At 42.1% G+C, this 27,489-nt stretch overlaps 1 protein-coding gene across 3 annotated transcripts; it reads left to right on the forward strand.

Annotated features, from left to right (window-relative positions):
• opn4xb (opsin 4xb) lies at positions 1-27,489 on the forward strand (the record flags this gene model as incomplete). 3 transcript variants are annotated; one of them, XM_079517063.1, is made up of 10 exons in its annotated part: positions 1-139; positions 996-1,108; positions 20,956-21,089; positions 21,202-21,405; positions 21,630-21,801; positions 23,818-23,979; positions 24,750-24,857; positions 25,131-25,302; positions 25,453-25,599; positions 26,253-27,489. In XM_079517063.1, the coding sequence occupies 9 exons, from the start codon at positions 1,005-1,007 to the stop codon at positions 26,601-26,603; spliced, it is 1,554 nt and encodes a 517-aa protein (XP_079373189.1). In that variant the 3' UTR covers positions 26,604-27,489. The 3 variants fall into 3 exon arrangements, with proteins under 3 accessions (XP_079373189.1, XP_079373188.1, XP_079373187.1); XM_079517062.1 differs by lacking the exon at positions 1-139 and adding an exon at positions 180-277; XM_079517061.1 differs by lacking the exons at positions 1-139; positions 996-1,108 and adding an exon at positions 15,017-15,183.

Below are 27,489 nucleotides of genomic sequence, written 5' to 3' on the forward strand. Positions count from 1 at the left end.
CCTGGAGGCGCACTGTTGAGAAAGAAAGACAAGAGGCAGGATGGAGGTCATGGCCTGAAGTGAGGATGGCAGCAGCTGACCGTGAAGGGTGGAAGCGCTCTGTGAAGGCCTTATGTGCCACAAGGCACGAAGTGGATAGGTAATCTGCTCATCTACTAGCTCCATTCCCCACAGCCAATCAGACCCAGCCATTCCACACACAGTATATTCACCTGTCACTCATTATATGGCCTCTAGTCACTCCATCTCAGATTATTGTTCTTCTTCGCTCCACAAGGTCCGTCTGTGTATACTGTACTGCTATATTTAGTGTTTGTTTGATGTCAAACTAAACTTTACCTTTGACAATTGTTTTTGCCTTGTGGACTCCGTACTTTTGCTTGCACTTCACTAAAATTTTGAAACCTGCAATTGCATAACTACCTGAGATATTTTTATGTGATTAAAAATGTATGTTCTAAGGCTAATTTGTCAAGAGATAAATCATCTCTGCTTCAATCTCAAAACGGCATGAAACTCAACATTAATGTGTTTGTCCTTATGTTAGCTTTCCTCAGCCTTCAGGTTCACTGACAACCTAAACATCACAGGAATCAAAAGCAGGAATGCCTTCTTTACCTGTTGGGTTGTATCTGTTGGGTTATGCCTAATTTACTGTATAATTGGCTGTGCGCCATTGTTCACAGATAATTAATTTAAAAGCTGATCTACAAGCTCACAACGTGATGGTGTTTGACTCAAATGAGCTTGTATGTACATCATCTTTTTGATGTATTGTTCAACATCTAGTAATACTTGGACTAAGACGGTAGCCTACATTAAGTTACAGCAATGATCGAGACCAGTCTAATATGGATGGCCTTAGAGGTTTGCAGTGCATTGAAGGCAATATGTGTAGTAAATTGGCTACACGATTTGGAAACAATTTAAAATTGGGTAGATGAAGAGACCCACTGATGCTTGTTTTTGATTTGTCCCTCCATTGTCTTCTTCAGGGACACAGCATGGCAGCATTGGTCTGGCTGCCAGTGGAGGTGTTGGATTGGACCATGGACTGCAATGCTGCCTGGGGTTGTCCTTGCGATATGGCTGCCTGCTTTGGTCACAGGTATGTCCTGTAGAGCAGGCCAGGCATTGGTGCCATCATTGGCACAGGGGAGGGTAATCACTGGCACTTACATGAATGTGTGAGAGAGCATTTTTGGTTTAAAATAAAGTAGTTAATGGCCCTATTTTCATCAGAGCTAAACCCCTTATCCCTAAACATCTTTGCCTTTTTTCTTTTTTTTTTTTTTTTTACTATTTTGAAAAAACATTTTTGAATAGTTCAAATAGCCAATCTTAAAGTTCACGTGTTGCTGTAGATCATCTAGTTGAACAAATTGTATGTTTTTTTAAATATTAAAACGGCAAAAAGTTTAGTGATAAGGGGTTTAGCACTGACGAAAATAGGTCCCCTCATACAGTATGTACAGGTATGCAAATTACATCCTGCACCTAGGCCTAATTATACATTAATTCAAACTCTGAACTCTGACTAGGGATACCTATCTAACAGATGAGTCTGAGTCTAATGATTATTACAATGCCCTGATGAGGAAGAAAATTGTTCAGAGGAAAAGGTATTTTATTTTGATGTGAAAATGTGGTGGAGAATATATATTCTTTCAGAGCGAACGTTATTAACTCAAATCTTTGCTTCTGGGGGATCCCTGGAACAACATATTTTCAGATGGGGGTTGGCGGCCAATTATATTTTTGGGGGTCCTTGACATGAAAATGTCTGAGAACGACTGACATAGAAACATGGGTTTTTCAGAAAACTGTCAGGATTTAGAAGGCATTTGTAGAATCGTCCTCAGGTCTAAATGGGTTAAAATTGGGTTAAGGGAGGACCAGAGCCACAGATCCGACAGATGTGCACATATTATGTGTATATGGGACTGACCAGAGCTTTCTATTAGAGAGTTGCCTCCGTTCTCTTCATCTGGCCGGTTCTTCTACTTAGACTTCTTAGACGTTGCGGGGAATAGTGACAAAATTGTCGCAAAATTGATATGTGGTTGTCCAGAACCACCGATGTCCATATATGGGCATGCCAATATAAAGGGTATGGCTATGGGCATATACTAATGACATCAGGGATCTCCAATATGGGCATACAAGGAACACAGGTACAGACAGATAAAGAGATATCCATATATGGGCACAAAAGGGACACAAACGGGTACTCTGACAAAGCCCCCGCATAAACAGGGAAATCCCTCTTAAAAATGCATCAATTTAATTGTGACTTTAATTTTAGAAAGATAAATGAATGGGGGAGAAAGACAGAGAGGGGCAGGGGGGCTATAGATTTGGCCTACAGTAAATCTCATTACATTTATCCCTAAGCCTGTATACTGCCCTGGTTTTTCCACATACAATCTAAGCTACATTCTCTACGTACTGGTCAACATGAGCCCAGGGGACGCTAAAGAGGCTTAAGAAGGACATTACATGTGTCACTCTCATTTCTGTCCATTTTCATGTCAGATTGCTGCATTTCCTGTTTTCTTCTCACTTTCGTAATCGTAATAACCAGAACGACAAATTCTGACCTTCTGAGATCAAATGGCTCAAAGTCTTCCAACACCATATTCTGCTACAATCTTTAAATAGGTCACACCTCAAAATTATAAACAAAGGTTTAGCTACATGTAGCTGAGCAACAGCACCACTCAGTATAGGTTAATGGTTTGCTACTGTCCATATACTTGACGGAGATCTACAAGCTATCAATGCGCGTGCGTGCGAGTGTGCATGCGTGTACGACTGTACATAACCATATTTCTGTCCTTGCATGTTTTTTTTAAAACTTTAACAACACTGTAATGTTTATTATGGCATTGACATATGCCATAATATTCCACTGGAATGATTCCAGTAAATCCTACATTTAGTATTAGGCTGAAGATATTTTGGGATGCACTATGGGAGTATGGGGTGAGGGGAAATGAGGGCCATGATCAAATCCTTGTACTCCCAAAGCGAGAGCTGTGTCTGGGTTCTCGGCAGTATGTCAGACTCGTTCTCGTGGGGATTGGCCTCCGACGGCGCTGTGCATTGTCATCTCTTGTCCGTGATATTCATGGTCAAATCTGAGATCTCAAGACGCAGTCATGGAGGAGAGGGTATACACTTCAGTGGGCTGAGGATTGCATCACTGCTTTTTGTAGATGATGTGATCCTGATGGCATCATCCCTCTTGTGACCTCCAGCTCTCACTGGATTGGTTCGCATGCATGTGTGAAGCAGCTGGGATGAGGAAGCCATGGTTCACTCCGGGTTGGGAATGAGGTCTAGCCCCAGTGAAGGAGTTCACGTGGGGAGGACGGAGGGAGAAAAAAAATCCACCAGAGAATTGGAGCAGCAGGAGCTGTATTGTATTGCAGCCACTGTTGTGATTAGAAGAGAGCTGAGCTAGATGGCAAAGCTTTTACAATTTGAATTTTATTAACATAAAAAACATACACAATTTAAAAGATAATTACAGAAAAACTAAACAAAACAAAGACCTACACTATGAGAAACGAAATAGTGAAACTGTTAAAGTATCTATGGTATTTAGTTACTATGGTACCTATTATCTACCTTATTTACTATGGTAGGTCTATTATCTATGGTACTTTTTTATCAATGGTACTTACTATATTACTTATTATTTATGGTACTTACCTATATGGTACTTAGCTTTTATTTATGGTACTTACCATAATTTATGATACTTACTTTACAGGCCTGGAATTTCATACACAGTGTAGTCATTTTATACACAGTATAACTATTAGCGAAATAAATAAATACAGCTTTTTATTTCAGAATTCAGAATCTCAATAAGACACTGGTGTCTAAAAAACATATTGACAGAAAAGAAGCAAACAAAAAAACTGTGGAATCAGCTGACACACTTGGGCATTGTGGACAGGATGAATTCCTGTTCTGTTCTTTGACTATATAGAAGTGTCTATTTGTACGTCTCTAAATGTTTTGATGAATTGAACATGGTGGACCCTCTTGTAAACAAGTGTAATGCTTAATTGGGTCGTCCACTCACAGCACAGTTAACAGCCTTTTTTTTTGAGTTTGTGCTTGAAATGTACTGTAATTCTGCAAACTGTTAATAAATATTTCAATCAATCAATCAGACAGTAGGGCATCAATGCCACTGTGGCCATAGGCTTATAGGGTTTATTATGTTATCAATGCCACTGTGGCCATAGGCTTATAGGGTTTATTGTGTTTTGAAGAGCATAAGGCCAAATAAAGGTGCAACGATGTCCATGGACTTCCTGGCCTCCGTGAAATTGACGAATGGACGAATACGTTCGCGGATACATTATGAAGTCCTCTGAGCATGTCCCACTGGGAGGACCAAGGCCCAGATGGTCCACACTGGCCTTAGACCGCCTCGGGATCCCTCAGGATAAAGTGGCTAATATGACCTAGGAAAGGGAAGTCTGGCACTCTCTGATGGAACTGTTGCCCCTACGATTTGACCCCGGATGGATGGATGGATGGATTAGGCTGAAGAGAGTGGGAGATAAACCTTGTCACTTTGACCTCAGATGATAATCATGCATTGAAAACGGCAACATTTTCTTGAATAATATATATAGTACTCTATTTCTCTTGTCTGTCTGTCTGTCTGTCTGTCTGTCTGTCTGTCTGTCTGTCTGTCTGTCTGTCTGTCTGTCTGTCTGTCTGTCTGTCTGTCTGTCTGTCTGTCTGTCTGTCCGTCCGTCCGTCCGTCCGTCCGTCCGTCCGTCCGTCCGTCCGTCCGTCCGTCCGTCCGTCCGTCCGTCCGTCCGTCCGTCCGTCCGTCCGTCCGTCCGTCCGTCCGTCCGTCCGTCCACTCTTCTGTCTCTGATTTTACTATAGCAACAGTTTATATATAATATTGCCATATTTCAGTTTTTTCCCCTGTGTATAGGCTAATGACTGAATTGACTAAACACTGAATGGCCCATAGCCCTGGGGATGTACAGTACCCGTGGTCATGGGACCATTAAAACACAATAGCCTGGCTTCACTGCAGTGCACGCCAATAGCTGCGGGAGCTTAACAAACATATTCAAGCATATAGGCTACTATATGGGGCTTGGCTTGGGCACTAAAGCCTAATTTATGCTCCGTCGCACGACGTGTCACAAGTCGAAAATAGAAGACCTACAAGCTCACAATGCGGCTATTCTATTTTCAACATGTGATACCGCCGTGCGACACAGTAGGCCTATAAACCAGGCTTAATACTGATCAATAGTAATTGGAACAACGACCTAATCTAATATCGCCCTACATCATGGAGACCTTCCACAACACTAATGTTTTTCCATAGACCCAAGGGCATTTTACATAGTATGAACATTGTTGGTGTAGGCAGGATAGTGAGTGACTTGCTGGTTGCCAGTTGGAATCCAGACTGGCTGGAAAAGTCTAGGTGGGCAAAGTGAATTAATGCAATTACTTTATTAATGTTCTATGAAGTGCTTTTATTGTCTGTGATAAAGTTCCTTCAATTGCATTTTATATTTGAGCGGCGCTAACTGCTCCAAATGCACAGCTTTGTGTGTATGTCTGTCTGTATTGTGTGTATGTCCGTCGGTCTGATTGGCTGATGACGTTCTCATCATCATACACCATCATCATGACAAAAGGTGCTGCTCACTTCACACAAGTGTGATTTGTATTTATTCATGGCTTTGAAATGTCCTTTGATTTTGACTCGGTAGCAATTTATTCTCTTAATGTCGTAAGGTGCAATTGGCAAAAAAGAAGCATATAATACTGTAACTCCCATGCTGAGTAGTACCTGATCTGTAGGTCAGTGGTTCTAAAAGTGGGGTTCGGGGACCCTTAGGGTTCCTTGAGTCGGTTCCAAATGCACTGTAACTCTGAGTGTGAACAAATGTTACCTCGACACAGGTCCCTTTGGTTCCATTTGTACACTCTCAAAGTTATAGAGCAACGAAAAAGTATATCCAAAGAGTAAGAAAATAATATATTTTTTTCTCCAAACACAGACGTTATCAAATGTAGGGTAACTCAATATCATAAATGTGTGTTGAGGGGCTGTCTAGGTTGATACTCCTTTTCAACATTGCGTGTCACGATCCGTGTCTCCACAGACCATGTCTCCATCCTGGCCACTCCCAATTCCACCACACTGCAGACCTATACACCTGTCTCCCACTGCCTCATCAGCCCAACAGTTCCCTTCTCATTACACACCTGTGCCAACTTCCCCAATCAAGCCACCACCTACAAAACTGGACTCATTAATTGCTCGAAGATAACCTTTCCTAGTGTCACTGTTTCCTAGTGTTTTCCTAGTGTTCCTAGATTATTTCCTAGTTTGGATTTTGACCTCCTGCCTGTTTTTGGACTCTGATATTTCTGCCTGCCCCTTTGGATGTGTTGGAAGTCTGGGACAGTGCAGAGGGAGTGGCAGACGGGGTGGTGGTCCCTCTTTTTAAGAAAGGGGGATCAGAGGGCAATTACAGAGGTATCACTCACATTACTCATGCAGCTCCCTGGGAAAGTTTACGCCAAGGTACTGGAAAGGAGGCATATAGTCAAACCTCAGATTCAAGAGGAGCAATGTGGATTCCGTCCTGGCCGTGGAACAACTGACCAGATCTGACCAGATCTATACGTTAGTTAGTTAGTTAGTTAGTTAGTTTCATTTATTTGTCCACGTATGGAAATTTGTCTTCGGTCTCAACAGTAAAAAACAAACAGTTACAACAACAGCAACAACACGTAACACAATTATTTTCTCATGGCAAAACAAAAACAAAAAGTGCAGGACAACAGTGGCAAATACATTGAAAAAACAAACAAATCTAGCGAGACATGGTATCATTTAGTGCCTTAATGGCATTTGGTATGAAGGAATTTTTAAAAATGTTACGGTTAGCTCTTGGCACTTTGTACCGTCTACCAGAGGGAAGTAGCTCGAACTCCCTGCAGAGTGGATGAGAGGGGTCGTTTGCTATCTTGATAGCTTTTCTACGAAGTACCTCCTTGTAGATACAGCCTATTTGTTGCTGTCTCTTCCCAATGATTTTTGATGCTAGGTTTACTATTCTCTGCAGCTTGCCTCTTCCTTTTACATTTAGATTACCATACCACATAGCCATGTTAAACGTCAAAATTCCCTCTATCAGGTTTTTATAGACCGTCTCCATAATATGCTTACTCACTCCAAATGAGTTGAGCTTGCGTAGTAGATGGAGGCGTTGGTTACAAGTTTTAAAAATCTGGTCAGTATTTTCACTGAAATTGAGTTTGTTGTCAATATATGTGCCTAAGTATTTAAAAGTGTCTACTATCTCCACTATTTGTCCACCAATTGTAATGGACTGCACAGGTTCCTTTTCATGAATGACAAGTTCTTTTGTTTTTGTCACATTGATCCCTAAGGAGCTTTTCTCGCACCAGTTCTGAAGAGATGACACATGTACTCTGTATGCTTCCTCCCCCGCTGTGTCCCCCTTCTTCAGTAAGGCAACCAGGGCCATATCATCCGCATATTTGAACAAATGAAATATATCCTGATCTAACTGGAATTCATTTGTATATAAGGAGAAAAGTAAGGGGGATAAGATAGTCCCCTGTGGAGCACCGGTGTTAAGCACAGTGATGTCGGACAGAGTATCATTAACACGGACCTGTTGAGGACGGTCAGAGAGGAAGTCTCTGACAAGATGGATAATACCTCCATTTACCCCTATGTCAATGAGTCTCTGCAGAAGGGTGTGTATCTGCATGCTGTTGAAAGCAGAGGTAAAATCAATAAAAAGGACCCTGGCAAAGTGGGAGGGGACTTGGAGATGCTTTGACAGGGTGTTAAACAGGCTGATAGTTGCATCATCAGTTCCTCTCTGACTTTTATAAGCAAATTGGAGATGATCTAAGCTGTTAGAAACCATCGCTGTGATTTGTCTGCTTATGACTCTTTCAAAACATTTTCCCAAAATGGAAGTAAGAGCAATGGGCCTGAAGTCTTTTAGTTCAGTGGCTCCAGGCTTCTTGGGGAGAGGCACAATACAAGATATTTTCCATAAATTGGGCATTGTTAGAGAGTCAAGCAAATACTGGAATAGCATCAACACAATACCTTTAAGTTCATGAACATTTTCTTTCAACACTCTACCTCTAAGGCCATCAGGCCCAGGGGCCGAGTTGGGCTTAATACAGGAAAGGCTAGCTACAATTTCATTTTCACTGAGTGTGATAGGGACATAGTCCGGAATGGACATACACACACTATCACGCTCAGCACTGAAGTCATTCTTATCAAAACGGCTGAAAAAGATATTTAGATCGTTAGCAAAAGATGGAGAGGGGTGCGACAGGGGGGTACGCTTTTGCTTAGTTTCCCTGCCCATCATCACATTTAAACCTTCCCATGCTTTCTTGGCATTCCCTGCAAAGTATTGGTACTCAACTTTATCTTTGTAATCTATTTTTGCTTGTTTCAGTTTAGATCTTAATTCACATCTTTTTTCTCGAACTAACTCAACATTACCATTTTTAAAAGCATGTTTCTTCTCACGAATGCAACCCTTCAGATCACTAGACATCCATAAGTTGTTATTAGGGAATATTTTGACAGATTTAGTTCGCATGATTTTACTTTCATTAAACAACAGATAGGATGTAAACGTGTCAATCAGTTCGTGAGGGGTGTCACATGAGTTAAGAAATAGCCAGTCAGTCGTTTCCAACTCGCATCTCATTTCCTCCTTACAGTCCTCTGTCCAGGTCACTATTTCCTTGGTCACTGTTTTTTCCCGTCTCAGTTTAGCCCTGTAGCGTGGGAGTAGGTGTATGACATTATGGTCAGACTTCCCCAAGGCAGGCCTGCAGGTGGATTTGTAGGCGTCTGGTATGTTGCCATAACACTTGTCCAGGGTGCGTGCCAGGCGGGTCGGACAGTCCACGTACTGGTGTAGAGTGGGCAGGTGATCGGACAGTTCACAAGAGTTAAAGTCCCCTAGCAGCAGAACGGGTTGGTTAACTGCGCGGGACAGAGCGTTGTTGTAGCACTCGGCTATACTGGCCGCAGCCCCCACAAAATCCGGCCCAGGTACATAGGCCAGTATGATTGTAATCTGGCCAAACTCTCTCGGGAGGTAGAATGGACGAAATGAGACCACCAGGATTTCATAGTCATGTGTGCATACGCGTTCCCGGACCGTATACTGGGTAGCCCAGCGTGTGTCAATATAGACACACAAGCCACCACCAATAGATTTCCGTGACGTATTAGTGTCTCTGTCAGCCCGTATTATTGTGTAACCCGGCAGATTTGGGTCTGACATCTCCTCCTTCAACCAACTCTCTGTAAAACAGATGAGGTTGCTCTGTCTGAATTCGTTGTCGTATTTAACTTTAGCGACCAGTTCATCCATTTTGTTGCTCAAAGAGCGGACATTAGAAAAAGTTATTACCGGCAAAGGATGTCTGCTGCCGCGCCTCCTTAATCTGGCTCTCACTCCACCCCTTGATCCTCGTTTCTTATCTTTATTCCATTTTCGCGTACCGGTATTTTTAAGTTGTGGATACTTGTCCAGTGAATCCAAAACAGCGTCTCCTGGTTTGCCTGGGTGCCTGAGCGATAACAGCTGATCGCGAGTATAGGCGAGGACGCCGACTTTTCCGTGTAAACTCCATACTTCAGTGATTAAACAACTGAGAAGGCACACAGCCAGGCACAGTATCATGCCGACGTTAAGCTTCATTTTGCCACAAAGATAATTGGGGTGCGATTGCTTAGGACGACATAAAATACATAAAAAACAGCAGACGAGACAGACAGATGAGACACTGGGTCAGCAGCAGAACCGCGCCCAGGGATCCTGGAGAAGGCCTGGGAGTATGCACATCCGGTCTACATGTGTTTTGTGGATTTGGAGAAGGCATATGACCGGGTCCCCTGGGAGGTTCTGTGGGAGGTTCTGTGGGATGAGGGGGGACCTTGTTGAGGGCCATCCAATCTCTGTACACCCAAAGCGAGAACTGTGTCCGTGTGCTCTGGGGTAAGTCAGATTCGTTTCCGGTGGGGGTTGGCTTCTGCCAGGGCTGTGCATTGTCACCTATCCTGTTTGTGATTCATGGACAGGATCTCGAGGCGAAGTCGTGGCGCAGAGGGTATACGGCTCGGTGAGCTAAGGGTTGCATCACTGCTTTTTGCAGATTATGTGGTCCTGATGGAATCATCGGTCCAAGACCTTCAGCTCTCACTGGACCGGTTCGCAGTTGAGTGTATGGCGGCTGGGATGAGGATCACAGCATCTCCAAATCTGAGGCCATGGTTCTCAGCAGGAAACCGATGGATTTTGTAGTCCAGGTAGGGAATGAGACATTACCCCAGGGGTTTTGTCGGGGTTTTGTTCACGAGTGAGGGGAGGACGGAGAAGGAGATCAGCCGGGGAATCGTAGCAGCAGGGGCGGTATTGCAGTCGCTGTACCACACTGTTGTGACGGAAAGAGAGCTGAGCCAGAAGGCAAAGCTCTCTGTCTACCGAGCAATCTTCGTTCCTACTCTCACCTATGGTCATGACCGAGACCGGGTCATGACCGAGACCGGGGCGTTGTTCCAGGAAACACATTGACTCACTGGCCTTGGAATGTCTCGGAATCCCCCAGGAGGAAGTCACTAATGTTGCTCTGGAGAGGGAAGTCTGGAGCAGCTAAATCAAATCTAAATCAGCATTTCTATAAATGTGATTGATTGAATACAGTTCAATTAAGGTCTGCTACGAGGATTTAAACCGAAGAAAGCCTATGGCTTGTTTGCATTGGGGTCCACCTATATAACATTCACAAATACCGATTTATACGTTTGTACATTAATAGAATATCTGACTATTATTGTCACATAGACGGTGACAATTTCTGTCTCCCTCTCCCACTCTCCTACCTCAATGGCGGAAGTGGTAATCCTCTTTTAATTAGACCAATCTGTCAATAATGCGTGTCTCATATCTGTATCCATCTGCTTACCATGCCCACTGTCAAATCTCATCGTTCCCCATGGACTTCTACATTCAATGGCAAACAACGAGCACATCCCTATATATATTTTCATGCCTCCATACATCTTTCAGCATCCATTTTCTGCTCAAGTTTGATTGATTTTTTTCCTTCTTTTCCCACTACCTGATTAGATTCATGAGGCTTATCATACTATACAGTACATGTCAGGGATTAGAGAAAGATGAGAGCAAGTCAATCTCCACATTGTAGCTCAAGCTTTGTGGCAGGATGTATTGTGACAAGAAACCTGCTGCCATGCTTAATATATTTTTTACCCTTTTGTAGTACGTGCTGTAGCAGTACTGGCTGGATACAATCCCCAATAAACTGTCAATAGATTATTCCATTTACATTCTCTGTTTAGTGGAGAGTTTTGTCATTTTGTTTATTATTACTTGCGCAAGCAGAGCGTGCAAGTAATAGTTTTCATCCATGTCGCCATTTGATGCGTATGCGCCGTGCCAGCCTATGACGTAATGATTACTTGTGCTTGATATGGCAGTGGTGTCAGATTACATAGGGGCATTACCTTTAATCCTCCCGACACTAAAACATATCGTCATTACGTCACCACGTCACCACCACCATTACGTCACCATCAGTGTCCACCCGACACTGATCGACATATACGTCACCATCGAAAGCCGTCTCTTACCATACTTAACAATACTACTTTTTAACCTCCAAAAACTAGGTAGGTATAGCAAATAGCTAAACCTAATAATTCAATATTTCAAACGTTCTTTCACAGAGAAGCTGAGATTTGACAGTTTGTAGCGGTCGACAGTATTTGCGCGCTCTGCTTGCGTACTAGTAGGCCATTTATGGCCTACTAGTGCGCAACAAGCAAGTAGGCACTCGACAGAGTGCAGTTCTCGTTGTTATTATTATTATTATTATTATTTGGCCTATTATTATTATTATGATTATTATTATGTTAGTTTCTGTTTTTGATAGATTTTAATTTTGATAAAAAATAAAATCTATTGCCAAATAGATAGGCTACTTTGTAAAAATGTATTATTTTGTGTCAACAATTCTAAATAATGGAATTCCATGGAGTAAATCTACCCAATGTTTCTATGTTGTATTAACATACATAAACATAAACATACATTTTGCATAAGGTCAACAAGGCTAGAACAGCCCCGCAGCTGTCAACCTGAAAACATCTGCTGATGCTGTACATGATATGTATTATAGATTGGACTTAATACACGAGCACAACGTGCATACACATACACATGCAGTACATGCATATTTGCACACACTGACATGCATACGGGCAGACACAGATTCACATACGCATGCACACACACATACTCACACACATACACACTATCATAATATCTCATATCAAGCAGAGAAAATGCCCGTCCACATGCATGCACAATGGAAAGATTATGACGGTTATTGGTTGCTGTAGGGGCTTAGTTGATATAGTCTTTCTAATCTCTGCATTCCTCCCCTTCCTTCATCTCGTAACCTCTTTCGGCCAACATGACGGTCCTGCACCATAAAAAGTAACAAAGTGAAATGCAGCGTTCCAAAGTGAAACAGCGTTTAAAATGCTGGGAGTGCATCAGAAGGACATTCAAGAGGGGATTTGTCAAAATCTTTTCTTATCAGTGACCCCGTTATATACGTAGCAATGGACACACAACTCAATTTGTGTGTGTGTGTGTGTGTGTGTGTGTGCGCGTGTGCGTGTGCGTGTGCGTGTGCGTGTGTGTGTGTGTGTGTGTGTGTGTGTGTGTGTGTGTGTGTGTGTGTGTGTGTGTGTTTGTTTGCAGACCCTTATAAATTAGGAACCAATAATTGGAACACAAATGCAGTGCATTGCTCTTTGTCAGTATAATATATATTATGCACAATTTTGTCTCACACACACACACACACACACACACACACACACACACACACACACACACACACACACACACACACACACACATACACACAGAGAGAGTATGCTTCTAAAGGCTTTCATGATGAGATGTCTGATGGCTGATGCTTTCCTGTATGGAAGAGTTCGAACAGTCAAGAAATCAATTGACACAAACCTAATGTGTGTGTGTGTGTGTGTGTGTGTGTGTGTGTGTGTGTGTGTGTGTGTGTGTGTGTGTGTGTGTGTGTGTGTGTGTGTGTGTGTGTGTGTGTGTGTGTGTGTGTGTGTGTGTGTGTGTGTGTGTGTGTGTGTGTGTTTATGCGCGCGTGTGTGCGAGAGAGAGAGAGAGAGATAGAGTGAAAATATGTAGGGTAAAATGGCTGGATACTTATGTTGGTGAACATCATGTGTGTTACATAAGAGACAGGGAGTTAAAGGGTTCGACCTCCGGGCTGCGTTGTGTTCCATGCGCATGGATTCGGACACAGAACAGAAGGGGCAGGATGTGTTTGAGGAGAGGGAGGAAGATATTTAGACAGAGACAGGGAGGGAGAGATGAAGGCAGAGCGGGAGGGAGCAGAGAGTGAGTGAGTGAGTGAGTGACAGAGCAGAGAGACTCAGCGAGTGAGAGAGAGATAATCAAAGACAGGACATTAATGCACAGAGCTGGTTGGACAGCTGCTGTGGCTGGTGAAGAGGCTGCAGGCTAAAACTGAATGGATGTTTAGAGACAAGTGTCTCTGCAGTGGAGGGCTTGTGCCCATGGATCTAACACACAGGAGGAGATTCTTGTATCATCAAATCAACCATGAGTCAGTTTGAGACCTGTGCAACACCATTTTTGACCATACTACTGGAGGAGAATAATGGACCTAACTCCTAACAGCACCTGCAGAGAGCCAGCACCTCAGTGGCCCCTTGGAGTCCAGAGCCACGGTTTGGTGAGGAAGTTTTGGTTAGGACCACAAATTGAGTCACTGGAGAATTAAAACGAATTACTTGGGACATAATTATTGTCTTCAGCAGCAGAATACTTTACAGTATGTGCAATTTAGTTTGAAGCTGCTTTTTATGTTGCCTTAACTTTCACTATCCTCTGCTTAACACAGTTGAACTTTTTAACTGTTTATAAGTAGCATAAACCTGGAGGAATGTTTAGAATAGCATTCGAAACCATTTGCCAGACTTGCAAGACTTTATTTTTTCTGAATGAATGAAATCTGTTTTAACGGCCACAAAGATTTGCTAGCCTGCGTGTGCAATGGCATGCACAGAGAACGTTGAGAATTCTCTGCTAGAATTTCACAATGGCATTCTGCAGGGACGCCTATGGGCAGTAAAATGAGAGATGAGGCTGTCAGAACATATTGAATGAGACATACAGTAGAGTTTCACTGATAATCAGCAGCGTGATATTTATGATGTAGCCAGTATTTTGGTTATTACAGCCTAGGTTTATTTTGTTTTAATAAACTACAGGATACGTCTGTTTTTGAGAAATTAACATTGTTATGTTATGAAATGGATGTATAGCTTGCTCCCTCTTGATCAGGCAGAGCTGACATACTGTCGCTGCTGTGCTGTGGCTATAAGCTGCCAAAGATACCCTTTGATGGTGCTTCCATATGGACATTACAGCTCACATCAAAAGACAGCTGGGACATAGCATTTCATCCTTCCTAATTGGCACATTTGTTGGTTTGTTTTTTACTGATAATTTCTGCTGAATAATCTAAAGTTTTTTCTTTATCAAAGATCCATTTTTGATTCGGTGACATTCCTTGACCTTGACATTGTTGCACATTATCAAGAGGGGAGCCTACTGTAGATCTCCACTGCATTGGACCTATCAGAGTGCCATGGAGGCCAAGCAGAGGCGAAAAGGAATGACTCCCAAACTTGCACCCATAGAACCAGAGGCTTCCATCTTCTCAACTGTTCCAAATCCTGCGATGCTGTTTGAAAGGTTCTTCATCATATTGCCCAACACTGTGGTCCCGCTTCATTCTGCTGAGCTGACAGTTCTGATGGGCTGTATGAACCATGTGGTCCACTAGCAGCATGGAGCCAGAGCAGACGTCCACCCAGAGCAGCTTCTTTCACAAGGTGGAGGTGCCAGACTATGTTCACTACATTGTCGCCTCCTTCGTCTTTATCATCGGAACTCTGGGCATTACCGGGAATGCCCTGGTTATGTTCGCCTTCTATAGGTGGGTTTGTGCCTATTGTTTATTTTTACTGATTGCATTTTGTTTATTACAAATTTACAATATATGACCAGATTTGACTGAGGGACTGCCATCGTGGAGCCTCCAGCTTTTCACGAGAGGAGAAAAACTGAAATTATGTATTTTTTATCCAAAATGAGTTAATAGCACAGGTAGACTCTTCACATACTAGAGCATGTCTGAAATAAGTGTCAGAGCTGAAATGGACATGTAAATATGAAATAAATGCTTAAACATGTAGCTAGGAGTAATGTTAGAGACCACAGAAGTGAACCTTTCAAGCCTGTTTTCTCAACTCGCTGTTTTCTGTAAGACATTACTCTATAAGCCATATCTCCAAAACTGGTGGGTCAAACTGAAAAACCAATATGTCAATTTGAAGCTATGATTCCCTGCTTTTATATGACATGAAAAAACGTAAATTTTAAAAAATCCAATGGCAGTCCCTCAGTCAAATCTGGTTGCATTTGTGGGAGTACATGTGTATGCGTTGATTTCACTGAATGTATATCAAACTGCCATTGAATGTATTATGTCAGAGTGTGTGTGTGTGTGTGTGTGTGTGTGTGTGTGTGTGTGTGTGTGTGTGTGTGTGTGTGTGTGTGTGTGTGTGTGTGTGTGTGTGTGTGTGTGTGTGTGTGCGTGCACGTGTGTGACTGAGTGTGCGTGGCATATGGTGCATGTTCATGTGTTTATGCAAGAAAGATGTGGAGAGAGCAATGTTGCATCAGCAAAGATTTCAGTTTTTGTAGACGTTGCACTGTAGGTTCTTACTCCAGATTTATTTTCAATTATTTAATTATATTTATCTAAAATGAATCTAAAATAATATGGCAATGTGACATTTTCATGCTCATCCATTTGAGTGTTCATTGTTCAATGTTTTAGATAAGCTTCAGCGGGATGCCAAGAACCTTCTGGTTATCTGATTCCTAGACAACCGCTCCGTGCTGAGACACGACACCCCCAAGGCTTAAGCCTGAGTCATACTAAGTTGTGCGTGGGTGCAGAAAATATCTGATCTACTGTACAAGCTGTCGATATATATATAGTCCTGTGTTTGTAAAGTACATTCAGAAAGTTCATCCCAGTGGAATGGTGGTGAAATACCGTAAGACCAAGATGGCCATGCTATTCTTTGGGGAGAACATTTTCTCAGCCTAATCAAACAGACAAACCTATGATCTCTAGTAAGTTCATAATGGCCCAGTATAAACACATTTTAATTCAAGTAAAATCCAACAGGTTGTATGAAAGATGAATGTCTCCATCTTGTTTGTTATAGAGAAGTCTGTCTTCTATACTCATTATCACCCCACTGTGTCTGTCTGCCTGTCTGTTCGTAAATCTTTTGTGCCATAATACAATAAGGCCTCTCGTATTATAAAAATCACACCTGTGTGAAGTGAGGGGCGCAAATATAATAAAGTCTAACTCATGTAGATTAGGTGATGTAATGGTGATGTAAAACAAATGGTGCAAACACAAACATTAAACGCCCTTAACAATAAAGAGACAATATGACGTAAATGACACATTATGATGTAAATGTTCCCTTCATTGTCAATGCGTTTACAAAACAAACATTGAACTAAAGACAAACATTAAACATGTGTATAGGAGGGGCTAGCGCCCCTCAAAAATAATCCATCCATCCATCCATCTTCAACCGCTTATCCGTAGTCGGGTCACGGGGGCAACAGCTCCACCAGAGTGCTCCAGACTTCCCTCTCCAGACATTCCAAGGCCAGTGAGTCGATGTGTTTCCTCCAACTGTGCCTTGGTCTGCTCCGGGGTCTCCTCCCAGCTTCTCCTTTCCTTTCTTTCTTTCTTTTCCTTTCCTTTCCTCAAAAATAATCATAATGAAAATATATACAATACGTTCATATTTGAATAAAAAAGAAACCAATATTTCGTATGCATTCAGCCAAGTGCTGGAGGCATACTGTATGCTATTGGGGAAAGACTGTTAGGTGAAGGTGAACTACAGCTGCACATGCAGCCAGGAGTTTTATTCCTCAACCTAGAACCGGGAATGCCCTGTTAATAGGCCCATTCCAACAAGAAATACAAGCTCAAACACTGAATCAAGAAAGTTAATTTATTATTCATTTAGTTTAGTGAAAATTAAGTTAAATTACAAGCTTGTTTTTAAAGCAATCGCTGGCCGAGATCTACGCTCCACGGAGCATAGCTTTCTAGTTGTCGGAGTCGGACTGTGTTCTTTTGTGATCAGATTCTGAACATTAATGTGGGTCAGGTGTTTATAATATGGACTGTAAGCTCTTACCTCTTATGTATGCTATCAATGTTGTCTGATTTATAGAAATTGGGTCAGCGAGGTGTGTGTGTGTGTGTGGGGGGGGGGGGGGAGTGGTGGAGGATATATGAGAATGTTTGTCAGCATGCGTTCACTGACTCAGAGATGCATATTATCATATGCATTGTATTATCATGGCTTCTAAGAAAAACCCTCTGCCCCATAATCCACATCTACCCATCCATATGTGGAGATTACTGTAGTTGGTTCCAGAAATCAAGAGCCTGGACCTGGGGCTGGTTATCAAACACAGGAAATCAATGAGGTGCATTCATGTCTTTAAAACTCAGAATTGATCTCAGGATGTATTCCTGAGATGATAATGGTATGTCTGATTGTTAATGGGACTCTCAATAAAACACTAAGGTTTTTGGCAACAAAAACAGATCTGGGCCAATCAGGTTTCAGGTTTGTCAAAAGTTAAATTCAAGGACATCCCATCTGTAATATCTGCTAGACAGGGAACTAAATGGGACCAGATTGTATAGTTGTTAGGCTTAGAAGATAACATTGGAGATGTCATGCCTACTTGTCATGTCTACCGTAATCTTTACCTTAAATTAAACCTTGGTGGCCTGGCCGGTTAGCTCAACCGTCTGGGCACCTAGGCTGCTGAGCCTGACGACGTGCCGCGGGTTCGACTCCCAATCCCGACGACCTTTGCTGTGTGTCTTCCCCCCCATCTCTCTCCCCATTTCCTGTCAGTCTACTTTCAACCTATCAATAAAGGCAGAAAAAGCAAAAAAAACAAAAAAAAACAATTATACCTTGGTGAGGTTATAGGGTAGGAAGGGGAAACATGCGGTCAGGAACTAATACAAAAAAACCTACAATTTGTGAAATATAAGCCACTATAAAACCATGACAGATATATTAAACCACAGCTGTAATCTATTGATAAGAATATTATGATCAATAGTGTCAAATGCTGCACTCAAGTCTAACAAAACAAATATGGAACCTTGGTCTGGGATGACTAAAACACTCATAATTCAGAAATCTGACCAGCATCATCATGCTTTAACCACCGCTGTTACAAATATAACATAAAATCAAGCTTAGTAGAAGCAATAAAACAATTAAAGATAAAATGTGTATTTGACAGTGTGGTTAAATATCCCCGGTGTGTGTGTCGCCTCGGAGGGAGAGTAGGAGAGGAAGGAAGGAAGATTCACGTGATAAAGTTTTCAGAATCTCAGCATTTATTTGGTAAAACACAAGATGAAGCCAGAAGTCGTTACAAAGCAGTAGCATGTAAAAAAGGTACACGCTAAGTTGTCTGATTCAACCAAGTCTCGGAGCCAAAAATGAGTCTCAGTTGAACAGCCCAGAGAGAAGCCATCCAAGGTGTTATATACAAAGATCACAGCTCCATGGGTCCCTCCTCTCACCGGACATGGAATAGGCCCTTCCGGTTACAGAGAGGCGGGCACTCAATGATGAATTTAAAGGTACAATGAAAACATAGTTAAAACATAACGGAAATAAATGAAACTGAACTGACTATATTAAGAAATGAATTAAACTGTTTAACCCAGTACATAAAACTATAATCATTAAAATACCCTGCATTATGGTACATTTTAAATCAGTGCAAAAATGCACTCACTTCGTTTCTCATTATTCTATAATGACAGAAGATTGTAAGAAAGTAAAATGTGAATTCTAGATTCTCACCACAGGGAAGCAAGCTTCAAATGGTTAGAACAATAGGCTTAGGTAAACATTCTTTACTATGGTAAATAACAACTGTCTTTGTAGGAACATTTCCGCATGAGTCAACACATTTTGTCAGAGAGAACTTCTTGTTTAGTTTCATACTCAAGTAGTTATGAAATATGCTATATGATTCACCATATACCACACCATAACAGTGATCTAACATATAAAGACCCAATTTCACGGTCGTATTAGAAGATGGAGCAACAGGCTTAATGTATATGAGTTTATGTTATCTGATAGAAATCAGGTCAGCGAGGATGAGATGTGTCTGTGTGTGTGTGTGTGTGTGTGTGTGTGTGTGTGTGTGTGTGTGTGTGTGTGTGTGTGTGTGTGTGTGTGTGTGTGTGTGTGTGTGTGTGTGTGTGTGTGTGTGTGTGTGTGTGTGTGTGTGTGGGTGGGGTGGGGAGGGGTTTGATAGATTAGATTGGTTCTCAGCGTGTGGTCACTGACTCAGAAAAGCATATTAACATACATGCTCATGGCTTCTAAGAAAAATCTCTGTGCGCCATAAAACCCACATCGACCCATCCATATGTGACGAACATACATTGTAGTGGGTTCCAGGAATCAAGCGGCTGGAGCTGGGTTGATTATGAGATATAGGAAAACAACACATACAGCTATGTCCTGAAGACATACTGTAGGCTACTAGGCTTGATTTCAACATTGGCCCGAAATAAAGGCTGTCCCAGGTTATTTTGTAGGCGATGTAAAAAGAAAAGAAAAATAAGGTTTATAATGAAAGGGAAGCTTCAGGGCACAACCAGATGTTGGTTGGGCGGTCGGACCAGTCTTCAAAACCTTCTTACAAACTAAACTAGCTAAGCAAATAATAAACAATATAGGACCCTCTTCCCCAAAACAAAAATGTAAACCTACTGTACATATGTTTACTAAATGTGTGCTGTCAATTGTATTTCTGTCCACCCTGTGACTACTGAGCATACATATCCATATCTATATCCATATCCATATCCATATCCATATACATATCCATATACATATACATATACATATACATATACATATACATATACATATACATATACATATACGTATACATATACATATACATCAGGAGATTGGGCAGGTAAAGTGAACACAGCAGGCAGTATCAGTGTAGCATAAATATAAATAATATTCTGTACATTGTACAATATGGTCCCTGCTGCACACAAGCAAAGAGAGACAAACAGGTGAGAAAAAAGCACAGGTGAGAAAAAATAAAACAGTCTAATAATGGCATGGCTTCCCTGTGCAATCTAATTTATACTATATCTAGTAGGAAGTTACTTGATGTGCAAGCTAACGTGAGCTTAAGCCACACCCTCTGGCATCATGGCAAAGACCTACAAATTGGTAAAAAGAAAATATTCACTGGTAATAAAAATCTAAAAGCTAACAAAATTTCAAAACACATGGAAATGTTAATGTAATAAATAGTGTGTATAACTAACCCATACTCTCTTATTGTTGTGTGTGTGTGTGTGTGTGTGTGTGTGTGTGTGTGTGTGTGTGTGTGTGTGTGTGTGTGTGTGTGTGTGTGTGTGTGTGTGTGTGTGTGTGTGTGTGCGTGCGTGCGTGCGTGCGTGCGTGCGTGCGTGCGTGCGTGCGTGCGTGCGTGCGTGCGTGCGTGCGTGCGTGCGTGCGTGCGTGCGTGCGTGCGTGTGACTGTTCACATGCGTGTGTGTTGGTATGTGTATGTGTTGTAGTAACAAGAAGCTTCGCAACTTGCCAAACTACTTTATAATGAATCTGGCAGTGAGTGATTTCCTCATGGCTTTCACTCAGTCACCCGTCTTCTTCATCAACTGTCTGTATAAGGAATGGGTGTTTGGCGAGATGGGTAATTCTCTTCTCTTCTCTTAATTCTCTAATTCTCAAAATCTATATCCAATGAAGATGTTGATCCATATAAATTAGGTTGGTGTACTAGTAAATGAGATTCTGTGTTACAGGCTGTAAGATGTATGCATTCTGTGGGGCCCTGTTTGGCATCACTTCCATGATAAACCTGCTGGCCATCTCCATTGACCGCTACCTGGTCATCACCAGGCCCCTGAAGGCCCTCCGCTGGAGCTCCAAACGAAGAACCACCATTGCCATCCTACTGGTCTGGCTGTACTCTCTGGCCTGGAGTCTAGCACCCCTCGTTGGCTGGAGTGAGTTCAAATAAACCAGGAAATTATTTTGATATTATTAGTCTGCATCATAGAGTTATGGGTCGGAATGCCACTGTTTTGGCCACGGGCATGCATAAAGCTAGTGAAGAGGATTAATTGACAGTAATTTGCCCATCAGCAATAACGCAATTCAGCTGTTCATCACACAAACATGCAAACATGTTTTATGAGCCATCGTTTGACCTTTTTCCTTTACCTTCCAGGTTCCTATATTCCTGAGGGACTGATGACTTCCTGTACCTGGGATTATGTCACATATTCAACGGCCAATCGGAGCTACACCTTGATGCTGTGCTGCTTTGTTTTCTTCATTCCACTGGCAGTAATCTTCCACTGTTATCTCTTCATGTTCCTGGCAATACGAAAAGCCAGCAGGTACTTTATTGCGACCGAAGGTCGCAGTTAACTATGGAATCGTGCATTTCCCGTCAGTCAGTCAGTGTATCACTCAAAATCCCCATACATGGGGAAAGCCCCCATATATGGTGCCCAGGTCTCGTGACATCACGGGACATCATCAGGGATGGAGATCCCTGATGTCATAGTAAATGCGACCTGCTGTCGCAATTAAGCCCGTGTATGGCTTAGAGTATATATTAATAGAGACGGCACCCGGAGGAAACCCTGAGGTGAAATGGACATAGTGGCCGAATTTGGTATTGCAGCTTGGGGCCAATGCTGGTCCGTTGACTATCATTGCGCACGTTCATGATGACACGTGAACGCTGTTTCATATGTGAACACGTGCAATGATAGTCAACGGCCAGCGCGTTCACGATTTGGCCCAATCCATCCCAGAATGCACTCTGTTCCACTATAACTTATTAATGCCTCATAACATGCCTTATAACAAACCACTGAAACCAGTTAAAGGGGCATTCCACTCATTTTCAACATTTTACTACGTCATTAATATACCTTAGAGCTGTTGTGTGGAAATAATAAAAAAGTTCCCCCATTCTGTGTTTCCTAGAACTAGAGGTCTGAAAAAAATCATTAACATGGTGAAACACATCTTGATGATGTCATCAAGATGTGTTTCACCATGTTAATGATTTTTTTCATAATTACAGTTATAGGAAACACAAAATGGGGGGACTTTTTTATTATTTCCACACAACAGCTCTAAGGTATATTAATGACATAGTAAAATGTTGAAAATGGGTGGTTTTCCCCTTTAATGCCATGTTAGAAAAAGTGATAACAATACTGTAAATCCCCCCCTGGTTTTCTTTCCTGAGGTTAGGAGGGAGCCAGGGAGGAGTGAACAAGTTGACCCCTTTCCTTTTCTCAAGCTAAGCTGGCCATATCAGTGATGTGATGAGGTTTTTTTTTTGTTTTTTTTAACGTATCTTCATCATTACATTGTCAGCTACTGTACATGTATCACACATAAACAGACCACTTTTTGGTTACTGGCTTTATTTTTTATATTTTGCTTGTTTATATTTTTCTCTAAAGTCATTAATCGTGACCAAACTTATCTGAATTATTGAGGCAAGTCATGCAAGTGTCAAGTCTCATGATGTTGTTTTTCATACGGTACTGAATAATTACCAATGGCTTCCTCAACAAAAAAGACAACTAAAGTATGCTCCAGCAGTAAGTAACTTGTAAATCCCTAACCTTTTGTCATTGTGGTGATGTGAAAACATAGACCCCCAGTTATGAAGGATGAGAACACTTCCAACTGTATTTTTTGCAGCAAAACAGCGCCCAAAAGGAAAAACAGTGCCCTCTTTTTTCCTTTGAATTTGCCGAGGTTAGCTATTGACGCGAGTCAACAGTCGAGAGACTACAGCAGATATGACCTAAAAGCGTGTTACCCGCCACGCTGTGTTCACTATGATTATACCACTCAGGAAATATACCATCTCTGCCTGCCTCTGGCATGGTTGCTTCAAAACCAGTGGTGGAACAAATACAGTAGTATAAAATAGGACCTAAGTGGTTCATGTATGTTTTGTAATAATAATCTATCCAGTATTATATACTGTATATATCTAGTATTGAAAAATGGACATACTCAAGTAGGGTAAGAGTATAAATCATACTTAAGTACAGTACTTGAGTATATGTATTTAGTTACTTTACACCACTGTTCATGTTCTTATCCAGATGCAGACTTGGATGTACTGTACACGCACACACGCACGCACACGCACGCACACACACACACACAAGCACGCACGCATGCACATGCACATGCACATGCACATGCACATGCACATGCACATGCACATGCACATGCACAAGAATGGCTACACACAGTTCTGTAACTGTCTCAATTACCTTTCTTATCTGTCCAATATCATAATAATAATAAGACTTGTTTTTTATGGCTTTTATGGCTTTTTAAGTTTTAATTTGTCCATCGTGTTTCTGCTGCAGGGAAGTGGAACGACTGGGGGCCCAGGTGAGGAAATCTACGCTGATCCAGCAGAAGAACATCAGGACTGAGTGGAAGTTGGCTAAGATTGCCTTCGTGGTCATCGTGGTTTATGTCCTCTCCTGGTCACCATATGCCTGTGTGACGCTCATTTCCTGGGCAGGGTAAATGGCACAAGACAAGTCATAATGCGTTCAGAAAGACAGCTAACCAACAGCTAACCACTTAAATGCATGAAACTTATATGGTTCCATGTGTCCCTATTCAGCGGCAGACATGCAGCGAAAATAGCAGATCTACAAGCTCTGCTATTTTCAGGGAAGGGAAATTTGGTGTAATTTTGTGCAGAATGTTAGCCCGAAGTGGATATGGACAAAATATTCCTGAATGGATGGAATACAATAAATGGTACAGACTTCCCTTTCTTTGAGCTTTGCTAATCCAACCTTTTGAAACATTTCTTCCACCACATGTTTTGTCTTAAATTCTTCTGAGAACAAAGAATGGACTGTAGTTATATAACCTTGTGCCATTTATGGGGGGGAGGTAGCCACATACAGTACATACAGTACACACGTACTGTGCATGAGCGTTTACACACACTGCATGCACACAATCACATGTGAATGTATTGTACACCCCGTTGTGGGGTTAATCCACCTAATATGCCCCTTAATTGTGCTGCAAAATGTGTCTTTGTTCTAAAACTTTGGAATCGTCATGCTCCATATGAGACTACACTGTGAAATCCCTAAAACGATTAACACTGTACATTTTACAGTGTAGCCTACAGTAATAATTGCATGTATTCAAGAGAAAGAAAGACAGAGGGACAGAGAGACAGACAGACAACATACATTGTTTGTTGATTGGCACTTTTCTTAGCTGCTTTTGGACATGTGCATCAGGTTGGATTATGTTTTGTTTGATTCAGGCATGCCAACATCCTGTCACCGTACTCCAAGGCTGTTCCTGCTATCATAGCAAAGGCCTCCGCCATCTACAACCCATTCATCTATTGTATAATACACGACAAATACAGGTGAATTGGCATGTTGATATATGTTGATATGTTTGAAGTGATGGTTTGGTTTTGAAGGTAACTACAGAGAGGGGGAAATAATGGAAACATTCCTTTCATCCCCATTTTCTTGGACAGATGATCCCTCTTTATTTATACTTCTCTACCAGGCCTCGGACCAGTTCACCTTCAAATCTAACCATTCACAATGTAGAGGAACAGAGCATGACATCAAACAATATTTTAAGAAATAACCGACATGTGCATGTTTCTGGACTTCTCTACTCTGCTCAGAACCACCTTGGCGGAGAAGGTTCCTTGTCTGTGGTTTTTGGCACCGACTCGAACTGAGCGCGCCTCCTCGTCCATCAGCGAGTCCTCCTACAGGGACTCCATCATCAGCAGACAGTCTGTGGTGTCCAAGACTCAGTTTGTAGCTGCTTCCTCCAACCCCTCTTCTGACACGGTGAAGACAAAGACTAGCTTAATTACATCGTATGACATATAGTGGCGCAGCAGAAATAGTCGATCTGATGCATTGTGAGTCTCTATTTTCAGTATGCGACAGCAAGTGTCAAAGTAATTATCTATTATGTTTTCTTCTCCTCTTCTCCAGGTGTTTGAGGATGTGGAGATTGATTCTCTGGAAATGAAGTCAGGTGACTCCTTTAGAAACGTGACATCCTACAGTCATCAGTCCATTAAAGACAAACTCTATAAGAAACAGCTGGAGCAGAAGACTAAGACTCACACGGTGGACAAGGTGAGAACAGAACATGGGGACATTGGGGAAGCTCATATCGTTGTATCTCTCCATATTTTTGGGGTTTTAACCATTGAAAAAGTTATAACAAAGTTATAACAAGACAAGCCTTGTGACTAAATCATTACAACATTGGATCTATTGGAACATAATTTATTTTTCTTGCATGAATTCAAATATAACACAATAGAATTCTAACAATCATCAACTCAAATATGAAAATGAACTATTACTCCGTGTAGGATATTCTCCAGAAATCACACCCGTGTGAAGTGAGTATTGCAACTCCCCCACACGGAGTTGCTGTACTGTACTGTACTGTACTGTACTGTACTGTACTGTACTGTACTGTACTGTACTGTACTGTACTGTACTGTACTGTACTGTACTGTACTGGCACACCTGAAATCACAACCATACATAGCTCCGTAAGGGAGTGGTTGCACCACTCAAAAATGTATAGTACAACACTATTGAAATGTTACAGATTGTTGTTGCAGCTAGTCCAATACCAACATTATTCATTACCTGTGTGTGTGTGTGTGTGTGTGTGTGTGTGTGTGTGTGTGTGTGTGTGTGTGTGTGTGTGTGTGTGTGTGTGTGTGTGTGTGTGTGTGTGTGTGTGTGTGTGTGTGTGTGTTAAACACTACCAGCATCCATCCAACTTGGGGGAGTCTGCAAACGTCTATGAGCATGAGCTGGTCTCTGGCTCTGTCACCATGGCCACCGTTCCCCTGATGGTTCTGAGCGGGAGGCGGAGCCAGAGTTTGAACAATGGGATATCAGATGAAGCATTGAGAGGTGGTGCCAGCGGTGAGCTGCTTGGCATAGGGGGCAAGCGTGCGAGTGGCTCTGCTGACTCGCTGACGGTCGGAAGAAGTCAAGCTTCTGACCAAGAGAGCGTTCCACGCATCATTGTCATCAGTCCCACGTCCGATGGCAGTCTGACCAATCTGGAGACTATACCGGAGACGGTGGACAATCTGGAGACAGGGGACAAGTGACTGGATTAATGTTTTACTTGAATCCCTGAAGCCCTATATATTTCATTTTACGTCAATAGCAAAAAATAGCTAGCTAGATAGAGACCTTTATTGATCCTGCGGGGGAAATTCAATTGTCATTAACAGTTACAGCAGTAAATAATGAGACAAAGGACTGGTACAGACAAAGGAGATCAGCCAAAGGTGGCCAAAGAAGAAAATAGTACGGGTCAGCAGGTATAGCACTGGGGCTAAGAAAGGAGTACCAGACACCAGGTGGTAGGCCTACTTACAACAACTTGCCGGGCCCACTGTACTTGGACTACAGTATAAAGTACCGTGTATGTACAGTATTGCCATACAATTGGACGTCAGAGCAGCAGAGCAAAAATAACCATAACAGACTAACCCTCAAATAGTCCAAGAGCAAACACACCACACTTATGAGAAGTAAGTCTGAAGTCACCCCACTTTCTCCTTCTGGAGAGTGTGGGAGGGGTTGGGCAGCTTCTTGTTCTCCCCTCTGCCACCACCCCCACACTGTCCAGGTTAGGAAAGACTACAGAGCCAGCTCTGCTAGTGTCCCTAACACAGCATCCTGTTGCACTTATTAAAGGACCAAGCCTCCTCTGGAAGAACAGCTTGCTCTGTCCCTTACTGTAGACTGTAGAGGGTTTCAGCGTTGTCAGTCCAGCTCAGCTGGAGCTGATCTCACAACACAAGTTGTGAACTTGCTTTGCAGACTGTTCACCTATTTTCGCCAAATGTTGGTCCATTTTCAACCCATATTCGCTACTTTAATCAAATGCTTGCCTATTTTGATATGGCCAGAATTAGGTGCACCATGCTTCATGTGGATAACACAGGTGTTATCTTACTCACATTAAACTATTGCTCAAAAACTTGT

This window comes from Electrona antarctica (assembly GCF_951216825.1).
Source record: "Electrona antarctica genome assembly, chromosome: 12".
Classification (NCBI taxonomy): Eukaryota; Metazoa; Chordata; class Actinopteri; order Myctophiformes; family Myctophidae; genus Electrona; species Electrona antarctica.